The sequence below is a fragment of the Raphanus sativus genome, chromosome 4 (assembly GCF_000801105.2).
Source record: "Raphanus sativus cultivar WK10039 chromosome 4, ASM80110v3, whole genome shotgun sequence".
Classification (NCBI taxonomy): Eukaryota; Viridiplantae; Streptophyta; class Magnoliopsida; order Brassicales; family Brassicaceae; genus Raphanus; species Raphanus sativus.
This window is the reverse complement of record NC_079514.1, coordinates 18,303,210-18,326,911: the sequence shown is the minus strand read 5'-3', so window position 1 is coordinate 18,326,911 and position 23,702 is coordinate 18,303,210. Positions and strand designations below refer to the sequence as shown.

Genomic DNA, 23,702 nt, shown 5'->3' with positions numbered 1-23,702 from the left:
CGACGATAGAAGTTTCAGGGAACAAATAGAAACGAAAAAAAAAAAATCCAACTATTCTACCGTTTAGTCTTTGGTCTTAATATCTCAGTCAAGTTCCCAACTACTCAGAAAAGAGAAAAAGGTTCTCAACTAAATCTATAAATATATCATTGAGGGGTTGGACTTACTTGTATTATATACTATTATGTGTATGTTTGGTCTTTTTTATAATCAGGTTATCCCACTGGGAAAACGCCATGAAAACACTCAAAAAGTCTCTTTCGAAGAAGTATCAGAAAGGGGGGAAAATAATTGAAAAACCAAAACCGACGTATAAGTTTCACCTCTCATCCACTCGATTTGATTCCAGCTCCGATTTGACTTCGGTTCAACCAAACCAACAGCAATTTGTTTTTGAAACCAACTGCATTTTTATTTGGGTTCTTTTAAAGATTCGTCGGGCCCCTATAAATGTCCACTCTGTCTTTATCTTTCTTTCCTACTTCGTATTAACGCAAAGGCGGAACTCAGACATGACATCTAGCTCCGACGAAGCAATGCCGGGTCACCCAATCGTGGTGCGTACCGTTCTCTTTCTCTTTTATTCTCATGCTTCTTTTGAATTGATAATAATGATTAGATTGGCTACATTGGCAGCTTGGTTGTGGTCAACTCTGTTTGGATTACTTAGTCACTGTACCGTCTTTCCCAGTTCCCGATCAAAAGATCCGAGGCACGAGCTTCAAGGTCCATTACTATTTGCGATGCTTCGTTGACTTTATTTAATTCGTAAAATTTTCGCTGACATTTTCTTAATAATTTACAGGTTCAAGGAGGTGGAAACACTGGGAATACTTTAACATGCGCTGCTCGTTTGGGTTTGGCTTCTAGGATCTTAGCTAAGGTTAGTACAATTTTGACTTTTGTTCTTTGATATTTTCTTGTTGAACCAAGGGTTATTATTTAAATAAGAGTACTGAAAGGCTGATCTGGAAGAAGATTAATGTATTAGTTTTTTTTGGGAAAATTGCCAATAGAAAACAAAAAAAACAAGGGTGTTGTCCCCTTGGTATAAATCCATCTCATAGTTGTCCTAGTGGTATAAATCTTTTCATAATCCCAAAATTAACCTTTCCTTAAGTAATTTAAAATCAAATTAAAATGAAATTAAAAGGTTTATATACATTTATAATGAAAAAACTATATAAAAAGATTTCTAAAAAGCAAAAGAAATGAGTAGAAACATTCTTTTTAACATAGCCAACAAAATTCTTTGTAACATAGCCAACATTTTATAAAAATTGCTTACAAAGTTTTATTTTTATAAAATGTTTAAAACGTTAATAAAACTTTAATTAAATAAAATTTTTAAAATTTATAAAAATAAAAATAAATTTACAAAATATTTTTGATAAAAACTTTAAACTAACTTTATAAAAAACATTTTACAAAGTTTTATTTTATATAAATTTTAAAATGTTTGTAACCTTTTTAATTTTATCAAACTTTTTAATAAAAATAAAACTTTTAAAAATGTTTTTAATAAAAATTTTAATAAAAATAAAATTTGTAAACTTTATTAAAAAAAGAAAAAAACTTTACAAAAAAATTGTACCTAATTTCAAAACACCACATGTTGTATAGATGTATCATAGAGAACAAGAGTTTGTGAAAAAAAATCAAAAGAAAAACTATGGAAAAACCATAGATTAATGAAGAAGACAAGGGAGAATCATTTTTTAAAAAACTTTGACAAGTAAAATAAAAAATAACACGTTTTAGGAAGTTAGAATATTTTTAGGAGATTTTTAGAATATTTCCTTAACTGAAACTTTCATTAATTTTCGCAAAAATCAGGTAATCTTATCCGTAGAAGGCGCCTTCTAAAAGTTTAGAACATTGAAAAAAATCCAGAACACGCTTTCTACTTTTAGTAGACGGAAGAGTAAACTTTAGAAAACACATTCCGCGAAATTTAGAATACTTAATAAAAGTAGAAAATGCTTCCGGACGAAAAGTAGATAGCTTTAGGATTAGTAGAATGCGCATTCCACATTTTTAGAAAATTAGTAAATAGTAGAATGTACGTTCTAAAAATAGTAGATGAATGTATTTATTTTAGAAATAGCTTTCTACTATACCATTTTCCGTAGAAGGCACTTTCTACCTTTAGTAGAACGTATTTTCAAATTTTTATTTATGAACTTTTTGAAAAAAAAAATACCAGCATGTGTATATAGGTGTTTTATTAATTGTTATATTTTTAATATTTTTTTTTGTTTCACAAAAGTATTTATTTCATTAATTTTCAAAAATATAAAGGGTAAAAAGGAGAAAATTTGGACAAAAAAGATTTATACCAAGGGACAATACCCTTGTTTTTTTGTTCTCTTTTGGCAATTTTCCCGTTTTTAAAGCATCTCCAACAAACATTTCCAATTCTTTTTTTTTTTGAGAAAATGACATTTCCAATTTTAAGAGGAACCAACCTTAACATAAGAATTTAGCGGGGAGTATTACTCCAACGGTGATCTCAAATTTACTCGCAATAGACTTTATATCTTAAATCTAGCCATCAATATTAGTAATAGTTTTATTTTTATTTTTAAAAATTAAAAAGAATACTTAAAAGATATTAAATATGAGAAAATAACTATATACAATAAAATGTAACTATAAATAAAAATATTTGTTAAAAAGTTAATGAAAAATTTTAATTGAAAATAAGTGAGAAAATATGATATTAAATATGCAATTCTCAGATATAAATTATCTATACTAAAGTAATTCGTAAATAGTGTCTCAAATGATTCAAATTTGAAGATATAATATCTAGCATTTTAAAATTTGAAGCAATGAAGATATGTGGAAAGGAAAATTCTTCAAGTTTGAAGAGATAATGAGTGTGATTGATAGTGGTTGTGAGTGCTCTCTACAGTTCATTTATTTCTACAGCACTAAATTTACACTAATCTTGATTTGTATTTTTTTTAAAACTCACAGCCCTTTTTTAAAATCCACATCACTTCTTTAAATTTATGTCTTTACAATTTCTCTTCAGAGATAAAATATCTACAGCCCAAATCTAAAGATTTTTAAAAATTAAAAATCTAAAGCCAAAGCAAAAAAGTTCAACAATATTTCTACAGCCAAAAAATGAAATCACAGCTCTTACCAATCACACCCAGTGTTTTGTTGAAGATGTTATTATTCAAGTTTCTCGACACAAATTATACTAATATTAAAGTATGTAAACGGAAATACAAAATAATATTAATACTTGATCAGTGGATATTTAAAAAACTAAGAGACTTGAATCCAAAAAGTCATTAATTTGTATTCCTATTTAAGAAAGTAAATATTAGTATAATTTTGTATTGATAAACTCTAATAAAGATTACCAATGCAAATATTTTTATGGGCCAAACTAGAACTTGAAGAGAAAAATCTTTGTTCATATGATTTGGGGATTTATGCTCTTCCCTTTTAACATTGTTAACTAAAGTAAAAACTCTATAAATTAGTAGTGTTGAAACTATGCTATTTATTAATATTTATATATAAATTCTATATAATATTAATTAATTATAAATTTAATGAGACTATATATTTACTGAAATTTTTTAAATATTATTATTTATCAAATTGTTATATTGGTATAAATTAAAAATAAAATAATTTATTAATTTATCAAATATAGTTTATAGAATTTATGATTTATAAACAATAAAATTATCACAATGAAATTGGAAATATGGTTTTAGGTTGCTGATGATTCTCAAGGGAGATGGATGCTAGAGGAACTAGAATCTAGCGGCGTCGATTCTTCTTTTTGTGTGGTAACATCATTGAAGTTTGTTATCTGATACCATATACATATATTATGTATATCAGTCAGCCTAATGGTCGCAGGTTCAAGTCCTGCTATACCCAAACCTATGTAAATAAAACAAGAATCCTTTCTTCTTCTTTTTCTATTTCAGATAGCTAAAGATGGAGTTTCACATTTTAATTACGTCATTGTAGATAACCAAAAGTGGGTAAACAGTCGTTTTGTGTTATGTGGTGTTTATTTTCTCTTATTAATTTAAATTTTCTGTTTTTATGTCCAAAGAAGCTCATTAGGTAAACTAATCATTCGTTTGATACTGTTGTTGTAACATAACATGTAGGAATACTCGCACGTGTATTCTCACACCAGGATATCCTCCTTTGCTCCCAGATGACCTTACTGAGTCCCTCCTTTTAGCTGTGCTTGATGGAGTAAGAGTTCTACATGTAACTGGGAGGTCTCGTGAAACTGAATTGCTTCTTGCACAGAAGGTGAAATACATGCTCTCTGCTCATTTAGGCATATAGTAATTATGGATAATTTGTTTCTAAGATGATTTGTAATTCTTATGCAGGCACATAGCAAGAACGTATCCATCTTAATCAGCGCAGAGAAAAGAAGGCAGGGACTAGATAAGCTCCTTGACTTAGCTGATTATGCCATTTGCTCTACTCACTTCCCTCAGGTTAGAGAGTTCTCAGAACATTTTTGTAAAACTATGGATTAAATGGTTTAACATATCATGTGTGGCTAGTTCAAAGGGAAAAAGAACTCAAAGCGAAACCTTAAGCTCACAAGATGGAGTTATACTTGAAAAAAAAATTAATATTAGATTATGTGGTTTCGGATTAAAAGATTATGAGATTCAGTCTAGAACCTAGAGATGATCTTTTTACAAAAAAACGGTATACAACTTTGTTAGATTTGTGAGATCTAGTTGTATTATATTGAATGTTGGTACTTGGTACCATACATATGTTACGGTAGTTATACAGAGTGTATAAAGTGTCTTTATGACATTTATAACTTGTGAGAGTTGAGAAGAACGTTGCAATATGGTCATTTACTCTATATGACATCTGAAACTCTTGCAAGTTATTAGTTTATATAATGAGTTAACGAATTGGTATATATGTATATGTTCTTGCATCAGCATTTAATCCTAAAAGATGGACTTGTTTAATATTGAGGAAAACAGGATTGGACTGAGTCACCAACATCCCCTAGTGCGCTTCTCTCTATGCTCATTAGATTACCAAAGCTAAAATTTGTGATCGTGACTTTAGGGGAACAAGGTTGTGTGATGCTCGAGAGATGTCCCAATGGTGAGTTCTTGTCGATTTCCTTATTTGCAAAATTACACGACTACTTCTTGTGTTTGCCATTTAAAAAATAAAATTAACTATAACGTTTCCTTTCTTTTCCAAATAACTACAGAGATTCCAGAATCAGAGGAAGAAACAGACATCGATGAACTACACGAGTCTCTGAAGCAAAGCACAGACTTTGCAAGTTTTTTACCGGTCTGCAATTCATCGGTAAATAACGACATGAGATGCATATTTGTCGCAAGTTGCACTTGTATCTTTTTATATTTCCTTTTCAAAAAGAAAAATATTTATATTTCTCTTACCATTTTCAGACGGTTACTAGACTGAAAGGAAATGTTACAGGGAGATTGTGTATCGTAACAGCTGAGAAAATACCTTCATCGGAGATTATTGACACAACAGGTGCAGGAGATGCATTCACCGGAGCTTTGCTCTATGGTAATAACAAACTAATTATTAATGCATTAAACCGAATCTAACCGAGTTCTATCTTCAGTCTTGTTCTTCCTACATTTTTGGTCCGTCGTTAAACAATTTTGATCTTCAATTATTTTCATAGGTCTGTGCACAGACATGGCTTTAGAAGATACGCTGACATTTGCATCTCGAGTCGTAAGTTTGCTTCTTCTGTGTTTTGTCTTGATGCGATTTTTAAAACGCTAGCCTATCGCGTTTCTTTTGAAGTTCAAGCTGGCATACAATTATAAAAGCTGCCTATTTTGTCATGACGCGAGTTACATATTTTGGTCTGAATTGTGAAGTATGCTTGTGTTTTCCAGGCAGCTTGTTGCTGCAGAGGTTTAGGGGCTCGAACAACTCTTCCATTCCGTACTCATCCAAATCTTGCAGCTTTCTTGGGGGCATGACCGTAATTTGTTTGTCCTTGACGGATCAACACTCAAGGTCAAGTTCTTAAAATGGGTCTACATATATTTTTATTTTATCAAATGTGAAATAAAATAATTGATTTGGAAAATAAATATAAATTATTGTTTTAACAAGTTATAAAAATCAGATTCTATTTTGTGACATTGTCGTACTTACGTGTGTATCATGTGAACTAGCAATAATAAATAAAGTATTTTGTAATAACCAATTATTTGGGATGTCTATTTTTGCGGTGACTTTACACTAATTGAAAACTATTGTTTTCACATAGAAAAGGTGGTGAGCAAAATAGTAAATATTTATCTATTGGTAGATTGATAACGCCTCGTTTGCAGATGATATAAGTCTGTGCCTAGCATATAGATGTAGTCATGTTGCATGACCATTCTTCACATGGAAAAAGGGGCATTTAAGCCATTTGGAAAACAAAAAACATGATTTCCTCCCCAAAGCTCTCTATTAAGACATTTATTTAAGTGTATGTATATGTATTTGATATAGGATTATCAACTAGTTATTAAATTGATCGTTTTACTGTAAATGTTGGAAACATATATAACTTTAGTCTTTAGGTGTATATGATTGAAAAATTTAAGATTAATAACAATTATAAACTTTTGATCATATTTTTCATCATCGTAAACTTTGAACTTGAACTATTTGTTAATATGGTTTCAGAATACTCAAAATAATATTTTGCTTACAAGAGAGTTATGTTTATGCAATTTTATCGTTTTGCTTATACATTTGTTCTTCGCAATCGAATAACTCTTTTTAATTGTTGTTGGAGCGTTATTTTCTTGTTTTTAGTCATTTTGTATTTCTTCTTATGATGTTTTTAGTTTTTAGTCAATAATGATGAATCCAGTTTCTGAGCCACTGTTTTCAACAACAAATGTTGTTAGTGATTCAACTTGATATCAGGCTAATCAGTATGAGAATCTGTATCATCTTTATGATAGTGACAATCCTGGTCTTGTTCCTATTTCAGATATGTTGACTATAACATCATAATTTCATTCTTAGAGACTATAAGTTTGAATGGTACTTGAATATATGCAACAAAATGGGTTCATTGATGATACAATTCCTCGACCTTCTCTTGGTCATAGAGATTATGGAGTTTGGTTTAGGTGTGATGATATCGTATTGAGCTGCATGTATGTATGTGTGGTTGTTGCAAGTATGATGCAACTACTTTATGGAGAAAATTACAATAAAAAAGTAGAGTGACTAAGTTCCTACTGGAAATAATGAATCATATGAGATATCTTGTCGTATATCTTCATGTCAAAGCCCATTATAACGATAGAAGAAGCATTTACTATAGTTACTCCATATGAAAAACATAAATTCATCAAACCTTTTGGCTTTTACTATAGTCAATAGTGTGGCGTTTCAAAAAATGACTATGATGACATCTACTGATGTTCCTACTTCTTTGTCAACTCTATAAGACAATGCTTATATTATTTTTAATATCATTCACCAACCTCAGAGATCTATCTGTACATATTGTGTGAAGAGTTGACACACTTTTCAAATTGTTCTAAGTTACATGGTATCCCTTTTAGCTTTAAAACCAATGGTTTTGGATATGGTCACAAGAATCAGTACCACTCAATGTCTCGACGAGACGTGCTCAAATTACCCTAGAACAACCTTACTTTCATCAAAATAGGTCAAGTTGTAGTACTTTGGGATCGAATCCACATGGAGTTAGGGAACTCACTAGATCTTATTGTAACTAAGCTAGGTTGAAGATTCCAAAACAGTAAATTGCAAGTAACTTAAAACTGGTGAGCAAGACAATTACTCAATTGATTGATTAGGGGGTTTAAAAGATATGATGAAGGTGCTAGACTTAGGATTTCTATTCAGGTTATCAGGATTATAATAGTATGAATGCCTATGTGAGATGCTTGTATGATATTAAAAAACCCAACGGTAATAATAACCGTACCACTGTCGCTTTCTGGGTTATCTATTACTAAATCCAATGATTCACTACTTAGTCCATGTCATAATCAGGAAGGCATCGATCGACATAGCCTTGCGTCAATCGATCGATGTTTCTATAAGAGAATTGATCGATGCGCCTCTAGTAAGCACTTGTGTCTCAAAATTGTAGGCTTGACACATTTCCCTCTCTCTCTCTCTCTTTACTTTCTTGGACTCATATGACCCAGTGATAAACTTGTAATATTTTTATGCAATTTAAATAGAAAACCCTCTGTTCAGAAAAAGAATAAAATAAATGATATATACATGCTGGTTCGTGTATTTGAGTTAAGCATATTCGGCTATACGTGTATTTCTGGTTTGTGGAATCCATCTTTGACTTTTATAGACATGCATGTGTCGGCGTGTGACAGTCGGATAGGTGGTTCATATACCTTATTGGATCTTTATGTTGGATGATGATGTAAACCAGTGCTTTGAACGCAAAATGATCTGTCATCCATGTTTTCAACGCAAAATGATTTGACTCATCAGTGTGTTTAACGCAAATGTTTTCCAGTTTGTTTTTCTTTTTTGTCTTTTCGTATTTCACCTCACAATATTACCTGTACATGTGTGAACTTGTACAAAACCCTTTGTAAGGAAACTACTTGTTCCATAATGGGTATAAATAGATATGACTCGACACAAGTGACTCAGAAAAATATCCAAGAGAGAGAGATAAATGGAAGAAAAAAGTGTCTGGCAACTGAGATTTCTTGTGTTTCTTCTAGTAGTTCTTTTGGTCCCGACCCAAACAGAAAGTGTTCTTCCCTCTAGACAAGAACCACTCCCAGTACTCATTGGTTAGTGTTTCTCTCACACTTTTATTAAAAATTTCATGTCTGAGTATCAACCCAAACAAAAATGTTATACCTGAGACCGAGTTTGTTATATTGCACAAATGTTATCATTTACAGGAAGGAAACTGATGCTCAGTCGGACCAATGAGATATATGTTGGCAAGTCGAACAGCAAAAAAGCTAGTGGTGATGACTTTCATCTTCTTATATAATCTCTATTCTCGATTTCACCAGTATCTCTTCTAATAGTCTGAAGCTATTAAGTTTCCAGCCTTCAACTATCTTACTAATACAGATTCAGATTATATCATTGCAGGAAGGAAACTTACGTTCACCTCGATCGAAGAGATATATGTTGGCAAATCAAACAGTAAAAAAGCTAGTGGTGATCACTTTCTTCATAATCTCTAATCTCCTTTCACCAGCATTGATATCTTCTAATATAGTTTGAAGCTATTAAGCTTCAAGCCTTCACCTCTATATAAAAAGTAAGAATGTTTTTTTTTGGGTCAGACATGTTAAAAGCCTCAAGTATGTTGTTTGTATGTATGTTCATGCTATACTAAAAATTCTAAGAAACCTTTTGGGACATTACTGAAATATATGAACACTAGCTATACAATTCAGATTGAAAAAGAAGAATATATGACACTTTGATTCTTAATACTCACAGAAAATGGTGAAAATATGATAAAGAAAACTAATTTTGCAATCCAAATTTCAAGAGTTTCTGAATCCCACAAAAAGGGTAAAAACACCAAAAGAGGCAAGAACAAGCTTGCTATGGCTAATTCCTTTATTCGAGAATAGTCTGAATCACTCCAGCACCAACAGTCTTCCCACCTTCTCTAATAGCAAACCTCATCCCTTGTTCACAAGCGACAGGCACAATAAGCTCCACAACAATCTTAACCCTATCACCGGGCATAACCATCTTCGACTCCTCATCCTTATCATTCATAATCTTAGTCACTTTACCAGTAACATCAGTCGTCCTCATGTAAAACTGAGGTCTATAACCGGCGAAAAACGGAGAATGTCTTCCACCTTCTTCCTTCTTCAACACATACACAATGGCCTCAAACTTAGTATGAGGAGTAATGGAACCGGGCTTAGCTAAAACCATACCTCTCTGAATATCAGCCTTCTGTATACCTCTAAGCAACAGTCCTACGTTATCTCCAGCCATTGCTTCATCAAGAATCTTCTGGAACATCTCAACTCCTGTTACAGTGTAGTTCCTAGTCTCTCTTAATCCAACCAAATCCACGGTCTCTCCAACTTTAACCATACCTCTTTCGACACGACCCGTAGCGACAGTACCACGACCGGTGATCGAAAACACATCTTCGACAGCTAACAAGAACGGCAAGTCCGTCTGTCGTGTCGGAATAGGGATGTAACTATCAACGGAATCCATCAACTCGTAAATCTTATCCACCCATTTGTTCTCACCTCTCTTCACGTTAGGATTCTCAGTGAGAGTCTCAACAGCTAACAAAGCAGAGCCGGAGATAATCGGAATATCATCACCGTTAAACTCATAAGACGAGAGAAGCTCACGAACCTCAAGCTCAACGAGCTCCAGAAGCTCGGCGTCATCGACCTGATCCTCTTTGTTCAAGAAGACGACCATGTCGGGAACACCGACTTGCTTGGCCAAAAGAATATGCTCTTTGGTCTGGGGCATAGGACCATCTGCACCGGAAACAACGAGGATAGCTCCGTCCATCTGAGCAGCACCGGTGATCATGTTCTTGACGTAATCTGCATGGCCAGGGCAATCGACGTGAGCGTAGTGACGGTTCTCGGTCTCGTACTCGACGGTGGCAGTGTTGATAGTGATACCACGGGCTCTCTCCTCTGGCGCTGCGTCGATCTCGTCGTACTTCTTGGCGACGCTGTTTCCCATGGAAGCTAAGGCCATGGTAAGAGCGGCGGTTAAAGTGGTTTTACCATGGTCTACGTGGCCGATTGTGCCGATGTTGACGTGAGGCTTCTTCCTCTCGAATTTTCCTCTGGCGGCGCGTACGGTGAAGGCGCGACGGAGAGGGTGAGGGGAAGAGGTGGCGAGGGAGAGGGATAGGGAAGTGAATGAAGGGAGGAAGGAGGAGGAGAGAGTTAGGGAAATGGTAGGAGAAGGGGAAGAGGAAGAGGAATAAAGGAGTCTAGTGGAGGAAGAAGTAGCGGCGGGAGAAGAAAACGCCATGGGAAAGCAGAGGAGGAGGAGGAGGAGGAGGAGAGTTTAGAAGATTTGTGTGTTGAGTGTTATTTGTAATGGGGAGAAAAGGTATGGAGGCAAAAATGAAGGGCTCTTATTTTAAAGCCTATCCGATGCTGTGTCTGCCAAATCCTGATCTTATTTATTTTCAATTTTTATTTTTGTTTTTTTCTTAAAAGTAAATTAATATGTTTACTAGGTGTTTTGTCCGCACATACATTCATAAACGTTTTACGAATATTTATTAGTTTATATTTTATTAATTTAATGTTCTTTAAAATATTAAATTAGAAATCAAATTATTTACGTATGACAATTTTTCATCAAAATATATATGCTTATTACTAAGTCAAAATTTTTAAAATACTCACATATTTTAAACATATTTTTGGAATGTTCTTGTTTTTAATATTTATTTATGAAATAATTTTAGCTTAACTTTTAATTTTATAATAAAAATATTATTTCTAAATAACAACAAAAAGTATTTATAGGAATTATCTTATTTTTCAAAATTATGATTTAAAATATTCCCTCTGTCCCACTTTATGTGATGTTTTAGGTTATTTCACATAGATTAAGAAAACACATATTCTTATGTAGTTTATCTTGGTAACATAAAAATACATTAAATAAAACTAGTTTAACCAATAATAAAAAAGTACAGTATTTTGTAATTGGTCATAAAATTCAAATCATATTAAATTCTATCTAGATTAGTGAAAACATCACTTAAAATGAGACAAAATAAAATTTTTAAAACATCACTTAAAGTGGAACGGAGGGAGTATATAAATACTTTCACCATTTTTTCAAAATGTTTAGGAGATTTCTTATGTTTTAAAATATTTATCTTTTTTCCATGCAAACTTGTTTTTGTATGTTTCTCATACACATGTGATCAAGTATTGATTTGGTAGAACATATACATGGATTTTTATGGTAACACAACTAGCAAAATTATACAATTGTTAGAAAACATATTTTAAGAAAACTAAACACTAATAAATTGTATATGCTATCTATGAGTTTATACTAACAAAAAAATATATTAATTTTTAATACCAAAATATGAATATAATACTTTAATGACATATATGAGAAGAATATTATTTTTTATAATATTAATAAGAAGACAGTATCAAATAGTTGTGTAGATAATAATTTTCATATTTAAAAAACTGTTTATTATCTAATATATAAATATAATTAAAATTAATTATTAAAATTATTGATTCGCCTAAAATGAAATGGAACTTTTATATAACAAAAAATAAGTTACTATCATATATTTGTATATCTGAAATATTGTAATTATCATGTTTTTAAAACTGTTTATTATTAAATATATAAAAAATTATTGAGTAAACCTAAAATTACGGAGAATATGACAAATCAGTAAAATTATTTTATAAATAATAGTATAGATATTGCATACTGATGTTAACTTATTAGAATTGAAAAGCAAAAAATCTTAATTTATTACTCCATAACCAATGTTATTATTATAAGATTAATTGTATTGGTAAAGTGGTAAACTAGCTGATGTGCGTTCAGTGTTCGTGGCCATTTCTTCCCATACGTGTAGCCTCACAGACCAACAAAACTGTACTGTTCGAAGAGAACAAATCGTGTCAGTTCTGCACACACTTGTTAGAGTTGACGTAGACACTAGGCCAGTCGTATTCCGTCACTACACTCTTTTTTTTTGTCGAACTACTACTTCAATTCACAAGGAAAAAAGTTACACCTACCTCCGGAAGGGGGATGCTAAGAGCTACAAGAACTGATTTTGCCACACACATCAGCTGCAACATTTGTAAATCTGGAAACATGCAAAAAGGTGATACATCAAAGAAAGAACTAAAATAATAAAACATCAAATAAGATACCAAACAGGTCAAACCGAAACTCCTTTGCTTTCAACAGATTGATAAGAGCTAAATAATCAGATCGTAATAGCCACTGATCGGACATTTGACGAGAAGGCGATTGGTCGATCCAGGCCGAGCTCGCCATATGGTGAGCTAGTCGATCCTGGTCTAGCTTGCCATATGCGAACTGGTCGATCTTGATGTTTCCTGAATCAGTAGCAGAAACAAATCAAGAAAGTTTGGCTTTTGGACTTGAGTTTTAAACGAGATGGGTTTGACGACTTATGAAAATATGTTTATGAACATGTTTCAGCCCAAAAAAAGAAAGACCCAACAAGAAACGAGAAGGTATGGTCAAATAATATATCAATCTGACGGCAATCCAGAGCCCGTCGACCATGCAAAAGGACGAGATCAGCCGAAGAGTTTTGCGACCACAAATTCACATATTCGGTCAAAGTCTTGGTCTTTGGTCTTTGGTCTTTATTCTTTGATCAAGTTTTAATATTTATTAGATTACAAGTTTCTAGGTTTTGACTAATTCTTTTGTATGTCTTGCCTATTATATAAAGACTATTTGATCAATGAAATAAAATAAGTTTTGAGTGTTTATTTTTGGAACCTTGAGAGGGTATCTCACTTTTCTTGTTCTTGGTGTGGTTAGCTCCATGTAACTCTCTCTCTTTCTCGTTGGACCGGTGCGTCACATCGGGCAACAGATCGAGTTTGCTTCCTTGTCGGACCTGTGAGGTATATCAGGCGACAATCGAGCACCTCTGGTAGTATCATTGGGTCATTCCGCAACCCTTTGTGTCACCGTTCAATCCATCAGTTCTCTTCGGAGTTCATCTCTGGTAATATTATTGGGCCTTCCGCAACCCTTTGTGTCACCGTTCATCCCATCAGTTCTCTCTTTTGGCAAGTTCATATCCCTAAGTCCGTTTGAGTAATCCTGTCCCGATCCAGGACGTATCAAGTGGTATCAGAGCCACTCAACCGGTACTATCTGTTCATTTTTCTCATTTTTCCATCTTCTTCATCCATCTTCTACCTTTCATCTTCTTTTCTAAAAAAAAAAAAAATTCTACGAAAAGCCAAGAGATCATTTTATCTGAAGCTAAAGAAAGACATATTTGAGGGCAAATCTTTTTAAAGAAGGAGGGAATGATGTGCCTTGAATTAGCAGCAGAAACAAATCAAGAAAGTTTGGCTTTTGGGCTTGAACTTTAAACGAGATGGGCTTTGACGATTTATGAAAATATGTTTATGAACATGCTTCAGCCCAAATAAAGAAAGGTCCAACAAGAAACGAGAAGTTATGGTCGAATAATATATTAATCTGACGGCAATCCAGAGTCCGTCGATCATGCAAAAGGACGAGATCAACCGAAGAGTTTTGCGACCACAAATTCCCATTTTTGGTCAAAGTCTTGGTCTTTGGTCTTTGTTCTTTGGTCAAGTTTTAATATTTATTAGATTACAAGTTTCTAGGTTTTGACTAAACCTTTTGTATGTCTTGTCTATTATATAAAGACCATTTGATCAATGAAATAAAATAAGTTTTGAGTGTTTATTTTTGGAACCTTCAGAGGGTATCTCACTTTTCTTGTTCTTGGTGTGTTTAGCTCCAAGTAACTCTCTCTTTCTAGTTGGACCGGTGCGTCATATCTGGCAACAGATCGAGTTTGCTCCCTTGTCAGACATGTGAGTCATATCAGACGACAATCAAGCACCTCTGGTAGTATCATTGGGTCATTCCGCAACCATTTGTGTCACCGTTCAATCCATCAGTTCTCTTCGGAGTTCACCTCTGGTAGTATCATTGGGCTTTCCGCAACTCTTTGTGTCACCGTTCATCCCATCAGTTCTCCCTTTTGACTAGTTCATATCCCTAAGTCCGTTTGAGTGATCCTGTCTCGACCCAGGACGTATCAGATCCGGGACGCGCTCGCCATATGACGAGATGGTTGAGTCGGATCGAGCCTCGGCCTTCCTCGAGTGGCGATGGACGGTTGGAATGTTGGTGAATCCTTTTTGCGTTCCGTCGTTGTTCCTCAAGGGTGGTTTATCGAAGAGATTTTATCTTCCAAATCGAGAACTCGCCGCACAATGATTATACGAGGATTAATGTTTCGAGAATCATTTTTTTCTGAGAACTTTTAAACGTCCGTCGTAACCGATTTTGACTCAAACAATTACAGTTAATCAATCATTCTAAAATTTTCAAACTACATCACCTCTGGCCGTAAATATTTGACAAACATGGATTCTCTACCCTTAGAGAGGAGGTATTGATGATCAGCAGGCTAACGAGGCCCCACATATCATCACTGAGTTAGTTTGCTGTACTTACACTTTTCAGCTCAAGTTGAATGATTTTATTTCACACGAAGTATCAGACTTTCACAATATCAAGAATCTTCACCGAGCGTACACAGCCCCAGTTCCAAATTTTTGTGTTGAAGTAGGTTATTCTAATTCGCTAACTGATTCATGTTTTACAAATATCTGTAACAGGAAGGATGTGGGACGCCCACAACCAATATGCATGAACCCACCTCACTTGCTTCCATCTCTGCTGAAGTTGGCAACAAGAATGCCAAGGAGACCTCGAGTGTTACAGTCGCAGCATTGGGGAAACTCCCTAAAGTGGATATCTCCAAACTCGAGAGTCCTAAGCTCAAGATAAATGAGTCTGCTTATAAGAAATCCCGTACTGATTAGATGAATATGGAACCCTTATCTTGTCATATTGCTGTCATTTATTTATGTGTCAAAGTAAAACCGTGTGACATAAGTAATATTTTTTTTATAAATAATAGTAATTAACATGTATATATTACATACTTAAGTTGATTGTCTTTTTACCTTTATACATTTCGGGGATAATTCCAGTCATCATAATAAATTTATATTTCCGATCACATATGCTTTGCATCTCTCTGAACATGACTGCTTGATTGTCTCATTTTGTGAACTTCACTATCGCGGATCTATAATATAATTTTATATGAGCTGGGACGATTGCTTTGCAATGTAAATATTGTTTGTTTCTATGTATTTGTGTAAAATCAGCTCAAATTTGTGATTAATCATTGAATACGCAAGAAAATAGACATACAAAAATAGTTAACATTATTATTTATTTTTATTTTCCATTATGGGACGTTAAGTGCAACATATTGGGCATGACTACATATTGTTTCAGCTTTTACCAATAGTCTTTCTGCAACTATAAACAAAGAAAACATAACACTATAACAATCATATGATATATAAACTTATGACCAATCATGAAAACTTAATCACGGGTATTTCTCATCAATACACACATAATATGTATTTTAATTTGTTACACTTATGTTATGTTTGTCCAAACAATCTTAAATTGCCTTTTGAATGAAATATATAATTTAGAATATATTTTACATGTGATGGGTATAATTTTATAGTATAATAGTATGTCAACTATGCAGAAAATAAATTTTCTAATTTAAAATTTTCAGTAACTTAAAATGTAACATATTGTTTAGAAAATAAATTACATTGTTTGACCATTTTGGAAAATAGTATTATTTTGACAATTAAATTGAATTTAAGATATGATTTTGCTGATATAAATAGCATTACATAATATATTATGTAATAAATATTAGTTTTAAGTTTCAAACAGAATATGAAAAAAATACACTACTAATTAAAAAACCGATTTGCACTACTAACTCAGAAATATGAATGTTATTTGTTTACCCAAACCAATAAATTATTAGTAGCAGTAAAACTCCACTAATAACATCGTACAGACGAACTATTGTAGTAATAAAATACATTTTCCTAAAAATAAATATACACCTAATAAATAAATATATTTTAATAATGTTTTTTTCTTACAGAAGAATCCAAATGATGAATTTTAATAAAATGCGTTTAAATTTTAGCGACTGTTAACTAAAAACATTATATATATTTTTAACGTCAAAAACATTAACTGGTGACCACCAAAAAAATAATAGGAATGAGTTGTTAATAAGAAATGAATTTGTTCTTGTTCCTTGTTCTTCTTCTCCGGTTTTAATAAGGAATGAATTTGTTTTTTAATTCTTTAAATTAAAAGGAATGAGAAGGAATATTAAAGAAAAAAAATTCTTTATAAATGTGTCAAATTTAAGGAATGAAAAAGAATTAATAATTCTGTTCCTTATAAATGGTGTTAAATTTAAAGAACGAAGATGAATTAGCTATTCTCACTCATTAGAATAAAGGAGGATTATTTTTAATAAAAATCATTTAAAATAAATGTTTTACATTTTAGAATGGTATAAAATACATGAGAAGTACATCTAAAAACTTCTTAAAACACAGAGACATTAGTTTACAAAAAAAAAACACAGAGACATGTAGAAGATCAGATATAAACCTCTCCTCAACTCAAATCTCGCATTATCCTTCTCAGTTTCCTCTACTTCCATTGGAACTTTGGCCTCTAGAATCAGACGAAGAACACTTAAAAGGTACGTATTTCAACTTTCTTCTTATGCGTAGTCCCCTTGAATATTTCCTTTTCATCATTCTTTTATCCACCATCTGCATCTTAGGAATTCTGAACACATAAAAAAAACTCTAATTACCAAAAAGAATTGTGCCCCGGAGAAAAAAAGGTGGAATGGGAAAAATCTCTTACCGATTTCAGAAGCATTCATTTATTCAGCATCTTTTTTGACATCTTCAGATTCAGCATGTTTATTGTAACCTACAATGTGGAGGAGTTTCTTCTCTAAGCCTCTGAAAGAGGGCATGCACGGAGGCAGGGAAAACCTAACTGGAGATACACGTAACAATTGTTTTTTGCACAGGTAGTCATGCTATTGCCGAAACCTAAATACCAACCTGCCCTCTTAATTTCTCCATGATAGTATGCTCACTATCTCCGGTTTCAATCAACCTATCCACTGTCTACACACATGAAATGATCATCATCGACCAAATACTAATACCAAATTTATAGATTTAAAATGAGAAAAGCAGAGTTTTAAGTCCTTACTTTTCATCTGCTTGTTGAGCAGTAACTACCTGTCAAGAAGTAGAACACCTAGAAATATCAAATAGTAAATATCAGAAAATCATTACTCGTAGTAGTTGAGTCGTTAGCCAGATCCCCTATTCAGAACTTGTAAACACACGCCTCTCTAAAACCTCTCTGCATTTTGATGAATGTTATGTCTCAGAGTCTGCAGTGGAAAATTTTAAAAGATCAGGATAAATTCTCGATGGTTTTTGATTTCGAGAATTTGTAGAACTACTTGGAATCAAGAGATTATAAAACCGTCACTTGGTTGCCGAAACTCCCAGGATGGCTTTCTTATCCAAGTAGAGGAGTTGATGCTATGGATACATCATACATGTTTGAAGGGCGATGAGGCGTGAGGATGGATCTTGACTGGAAATGAGAAGCTTGATTCTAAGCTTGAAGGATGATGAGAACCAACGAGGAGCCTGATGGGCGATGAAAAAATGAGGATAAATGAGAGAGAGAGAGAGAGAGAGAGAGAGAGAGAGAGAGAGAGAGAGAGAGAGAGAGAGAGAGAGAGAGAGAGAGAGAGGAGAGAGAGAGAGAGAAGAGAGAGAGAGAGAGAGAGAGAGAGAGAGAGAGAGAGAGAGAGAGAGAGAGAGAGAGAGAGAGAGAGAGAGAGAGAGAGAGAGAGAGAGAGAGAGAAGAGAGAGAGAGAGAGAGAGAGAGAGAGAGAGAGAGAGAGAGAGAGAGAGAGAGAGAGAGAGAGAGAGCTTGAAGGGCGTTTAGATGGGCTTCATGGGATTTGAGGGGGAGAGATGGAGCTTGGGGGTGGGGGTGTTGGAACTCGTTTTTTGACGAGATGGTTTTAGACCATTTTCGGTAAGTTTTCCGGGCGAAGACGTTCGTCGGATAACTGAATGGTTGACAAACACTATGGAGTAGTGTATTAACATGTCAAAAACAAAGTTCGTTTGAATAAGAAATGTTGGTCTAAAGTCATTGACTTGAAAAGCTTCTAAGCTTGAATATTTGACTATGTTTAAAAACTAGTAAATGTCCAACATAAAATATGAGGTGTGAATCCTCTTGTTTATATATGGAGAAGTATGAATATACTATAGTATATTTCTGGAAAGATATACCGGTTGAAATGTGTGTGCACAAAACCGAGTTAACCAAATTAAATTTGGAATTGAGTTTGAAATTTGGTCAACGGACTATAACCGTCTTTTTGTTATTGTAACCGAATTCAAATCAATTTAGTGATTGTCTTAAATTATTTAGTAATTAAAAGAAATCATAAATATCTTTTCTTTATATTAAAAACGTTTTTTGACTATGTCATTATGGTTGTTTTGACAATGTCATAATGATTGATTCATATTAATTACAGGAATCAATGTCGTAACATTTTGTGGTCTTTTCTTTTGGAAAAGCTTATAAAACCCACTACTCTCCATATTGTGATAGACACACGAACACATTGATATGAGCAACAACAAAATTCTCTTGAATAGTTATGTTTTATTTTTTCTTTTGTGTCTGAGAGTACAACACAAAACTAGTTTCGCCGGGCTTCTGATAGAGTGACGCAAATTCAGAAGATTGTTTGCAGTTGTATCCTGGGACTCATTACGTTATCGAACCGTCGTACTACGGGACGTATTTTGAGTTAAGGAAAGAGATAATATCTCGCCTCTGCAGTTGTATCATCTTTTTCTTACTCTTTGGTATAATTTTATCATTTTTATTTTTTACAATATTCAGTAATCCGTAGTTTATAAAATACGGTTCTATCAGTCTTAACTCAAAATAACCGTTTATTACTTTGCACTAACCGGACTGATTATTGTAAAAAGTATTTTTTTTTGTAAGAACAGGAAGATTGATCTTTGGGAAAAGAGGCCGGAATCAGATCTATAGGATTATTTCAAAATAATCTTTCTAGTAAATTTTTGTTTGTATTATTATACTAACAAAACTGACTATTTTGTGAAGTGTTTTGTCATGAAAACAGGAACTGAAGATTTCATGGTGATAAAGAATCTGTTCATTCCATCAGATTAATTTTGTTGATGATTTCTATGGGGATTAAAAATCATTAATTGATGGATCTAGTGGTTACAATCATTTTCTAATATTAGTCAAAAATGTGTTTAGAATAAAACATTTTTAGTCACAATGCATGTTAATGCTTTGACTTGGTTAAGATAATTATTTGCTTTAATTATCAAATATGGTTTAACGTTTTTTGATTTCTTCTTTTAGATTTTGGAATAACTTAATTTAATTATTAAGCACATGGATGACCATGAGAAAACAAAAAGGAGTCAAGTTAAAAAATATGGTGAAAACATATTTATAAACAACATTTTTGATCTTTTGAGATCAAGTTGTATGGATGGAAATAGATTTTGTGAGTCAACGCCTCAAATTAAGTTTGAGAGAGGTCTGCCACATATAAATCATTTGCCATAAGAAATAAAATGTTTGTTGATATTGATCAAAACATTTGTATTTCGTTAATGCTTAAATGCATCTTTTAAAAAGGTTGATCATGCAAAACCAATGAAAATTTTCAGATCAATATGACTGAAACTAACATGTGTATTGTAGTTTCTAAAATCAATATGGTTGAGAATAATCATAGAAAATTGTGGTTTTGATGGTACAAAAATATCATGTATTGATATGTATATTTGCTATAAAGCAAAAATATATTTTGAAAAAAAAGCAAAATATATACAAGTTGGATTTCTAAATCAACTTGAGAGAACTATGAAAATAGTTGTATTCAAAATGTGATTTTCCGAGAATGAATTACATTCTAAAGAAATTTGTATCTTGGAAAAAAAATGATGACAAAAATCATTAGACAATTGATCTCGACTAATCTCAATAGATTATGTTCAATGTGATGACAACCTAGGATCCTGTTATTAAAGGTGTGTCATGAGATCAAATTGTAATATCATCAAGAGGAATGGGTTTAGCCTATGAACTAAGATGAGGTTTGACGGTAACTCTACTTATCAGATTGGAGATCCCAAGAAATAGGTTCAAGGAGACAACTAAGTCAAACTAAATCTGCCCAAAGCACTGTATGACTTCGGTCTATACCCAGTTCCTAGGATGATTAAACAGTGCTACATGTAAGGAATATAGGATAAGCATTTGCTTTTAATGATTTGTGTCAATTGTTTTGAGATATGAATGGAGTAGTACATGATACTCCTCTAAACAAAACTAATGGCAAATCACCTTGTGGGTGTGAAATGGGGCCGTTTCTAGGAGAATAAAATGGCTATATTCTCTAAAGTTCACTCATGATTACCAGGAATGTTCACGGCCAAAATGAACACAATAGAGAAATTGGTTTTGTGAGAGAATGAAACTGTGTTTTGGCTATTGTCTAGGTTTACACCAAAGCCCGGGAGGTTCAAGACATCATGGCCACCTCCTGGCCGAGTAAATCCGATAGCTAATAACAATGACTGGTTCAAGACTGAAAAATTGCTACCAACTCATCATGCAATGAATTTCTCGTTTGTACTCTCAAAAGTCCTTAGTTGAGTCTTGTTGAGTCTTGTCGAGTCTTGTCGAGTCTTGTCTAGGAAGTCAAGTCGTCGAGTCGTCTAGTGTCTAGAGTCATTTCTATTCATATGGGGGATTGTTGGAACTCGTTTTTTTGACGAGATGGTTTTAGACCATTTTCGGTAAGTTTTCCGGGCGAAGACGTTCATCGGATAACTGAATGGTTGACAAACACTATGGAGTAGTGTATTAACATGTCAAAAACAAAGTTCGTTTGAATAAGAAATGTTGGTCCAAAGTCATTGACTTGAAAAGCTTCTAAGCTTGAATATTTGACTATGTTTAAAAATTAGTAAATGTCCAACATAAAATATGAGGTGTGAATCCTCTTGTTTATATATGGAGAAGTATGAATATACTATAGTATATTTCTGGAAAGATATACCGGTTGAAATGTGTGTGCACAAAACCGAGTTAACCAAATTAAATTTGGAATTGAGTTTGAAATTTGGTCAACGGACTATAACCGTCTTTTTGTTATTGTAACCGAATTCAAATCAATTTAGTGATTGTCTTAAATTATTTAGTAATTAAAAGAAATCATAAATATCTTTTCTTTATATTAAAAACGTTTTTTGACTATGTCATAATGATTGATTCATATTAATTACAGGAATCAATGTCATAACGTTTTGTGGTCTTTTCTTTTGGAATAGCTTATAAAACCCACTACTCTCCATATTGTGATAGACACACGAACACATTGATATGAGCAACAACAAAATTTTCTTGAATAGTTATGTTTTATTTTTTCTTTTGTGTCTGAGAGTACAACACAAAACTAGTTTCGCCAGGCTTCTGATAGAGTGACGCAAATTCAGAAGATTGTTTGCAGTTGTATCCTGGGACTCATTACGTTATCGAACCGTCGCACTACGGGACGTATTTTGAGTTAAGGAAAGAGATAATATCTCGCCTCTGCAGTTGTATCATTTTTTTCTTACTCTTTGGTATAATTTTATCATTTTTATTCTTTACAATATTCAGTAATCCGTAGTTTATAAAATACGGTTCTATCAGGGGGTGATATGAGGAAGGCTTCATGGGCGATGAGGAAGATTGATGAAACTTGGAGGGCGATGAGGAATGCTTCACGGGAAATGAGGAAGAGAGATGAAGCATGGAGGGCGATGAGAAAGTGAGATGAAGCTTGAAGGGCGATGCGGAAGGATTCATGGGCAATGAGGAAGAGAGATGAAGCTTGGAGGGCGATGAGGAAGGCTTCATTGGCCATGAGGAAGGCTTCGCGGGGGATGTGGAAGAGAGATAAAGCTTAGAGGGCGATGGGAACAGATAGAGAGAGAGAGGAGAGAGATTCTTCATGGGCGATGAGGATTTCTCTCCCCATTCCTTTGTCTTTTTGGGTCCTCCGTTGATGATTTCGTATACTTTAGCTCCTAAACTTGTCTTATGAAAGTTTTTTCGTAGAAACTTTCTGAAGCTTGTTTTTGTGGAAACTTTTTGTGTAAGACTTGTCGTTTTGTATGTATTTTTAGGAGATAACATCTTCCGTTGACTCTTGTTTGGAAATATCAATGTTCGAAACTACGGTATGCGTAACGCGTGCGGTTGGGTAGGGGTAGCGCCGAATCAATTAATCGGGGGATTAGACGTGGATTAATCATCGATTTATTTTGGTTAAATATTACATAGTTCTACTTTAAATCATTAAAGACAGTGTGGTGTAGTGGTTAGTTATTATCTCCTTTAGGCTGAGTGACCTGGGTTCGAACATTAGATAGCGCGTTTTTAAACTTTTTATACATTTTTAGTTTTTTCTTTAAATGAGGGGTGGAATCGTCATTTCCATTTCGTCTTCTTCCCTAGGTTTTTGTTTTCTGCAACTTTTTCTCACGACGGCTGCTTGATTTAAACGATTTCTAAAGCATTTTTCTTCGCTTTTCTCATTGTTTTTACCTAAACTTCATTGATCTTGAGTAGATGATTCGATTTACAAGTTAAAATGAGTGAAATTTTTAGTTTTTTTTTTTAAATCCGATTTCTTGAACGCATAACTTCATTTCGCCACGGTTGCTCACCGTTGAGCGATTTCGCGGCCGCTAAATCGGCAACGCGGCCGAGTTTTAGAACAGGGGGAAATATAAACCTGGTTTTCTTTCGAGGAAAAATTTTGTGAGTGTATGTTTTATCTTTTTTAGTTGACAGAG

At 33.4% G+C, this 23,702-nt stretch overlaps 3 protein-coding genes across 3 annotated transcripts; 2 read left to right on the top strand and 1 right to left on the bottom strand.

The window, feature by feature from the left end:
• The first annotated feature begins 374 nt into the window (after window positions 1-374).
• On the top strand, window positions 375-6,241 carry LOC108849785 (uncharacterized). The gene is made up of 12 exons (XM_018623388.2): window positions 375-557; window positions 637-726; window positions 806-883; window positions 3,744-3,818; window positions 3,963-4,015; window positions 4,152-4,302; window positions 4,386-4,496; window positions 5,010-5,136; window positions 5,249-5,349; window positions 5,454-5,580; window positions 5,702-5,754; window positions 5,922-6,241. The coding sequence occupies exons 1-12, from the start codon at window positions 513-515 to the stop codon at window positions 6,006-6,008; spliced, it is 1,098 nt and encodes a 365-aa protein (XP_018478890.1). The 5' UTR covers window positions 375-512; the 3' UTR covers window positions 6,009-6,241.
• Window positions 6,242-8,701: 2,460 nt separating this feature from the next.
• On the top strand, window positions 8,702-9,270 carry LOC130511841 (serine rich endogenous peptide 8). Its single transcript, XM_057009578.1, has 3 exons — window positions 8,702-8,837; window positions 8,952-9,020; window positions 9,151-9,270. Exons 1-3 carry the CDS (start codon window positions 8,717-8,719, stop codon window positions 9,243-9,245), a joined length of 285 nt encoding a protein of 94 aa, XP_056865558.1. The 5' UTR covers window positions 8,702-8,716; the 3' UTR covers window positions 9,246-9,270.
• A 133-nt stretch (window positions 9,271-9,403) lies between these two features.
• LOC108848575 (elongation factor Tu, chloroplastic) lies at window positions 9,404-11,127 on the bottom strand. Its single transcript, XM_018621970.2, has one exon. It carries the CDS (start codon window positions 11,041-11,043, stop codon window positions 9,631-9,633), a length of 1,413 nt encoding a protein of 470 aa, XP_018477472.1. The 5' UTR covers window positions 11,044-11,127; the 3' UTR covers window positions 9,404-9,630.
• Between the last annotated feature and the right edge of the window lie 12,575 nt (window positions 11,128-23,702).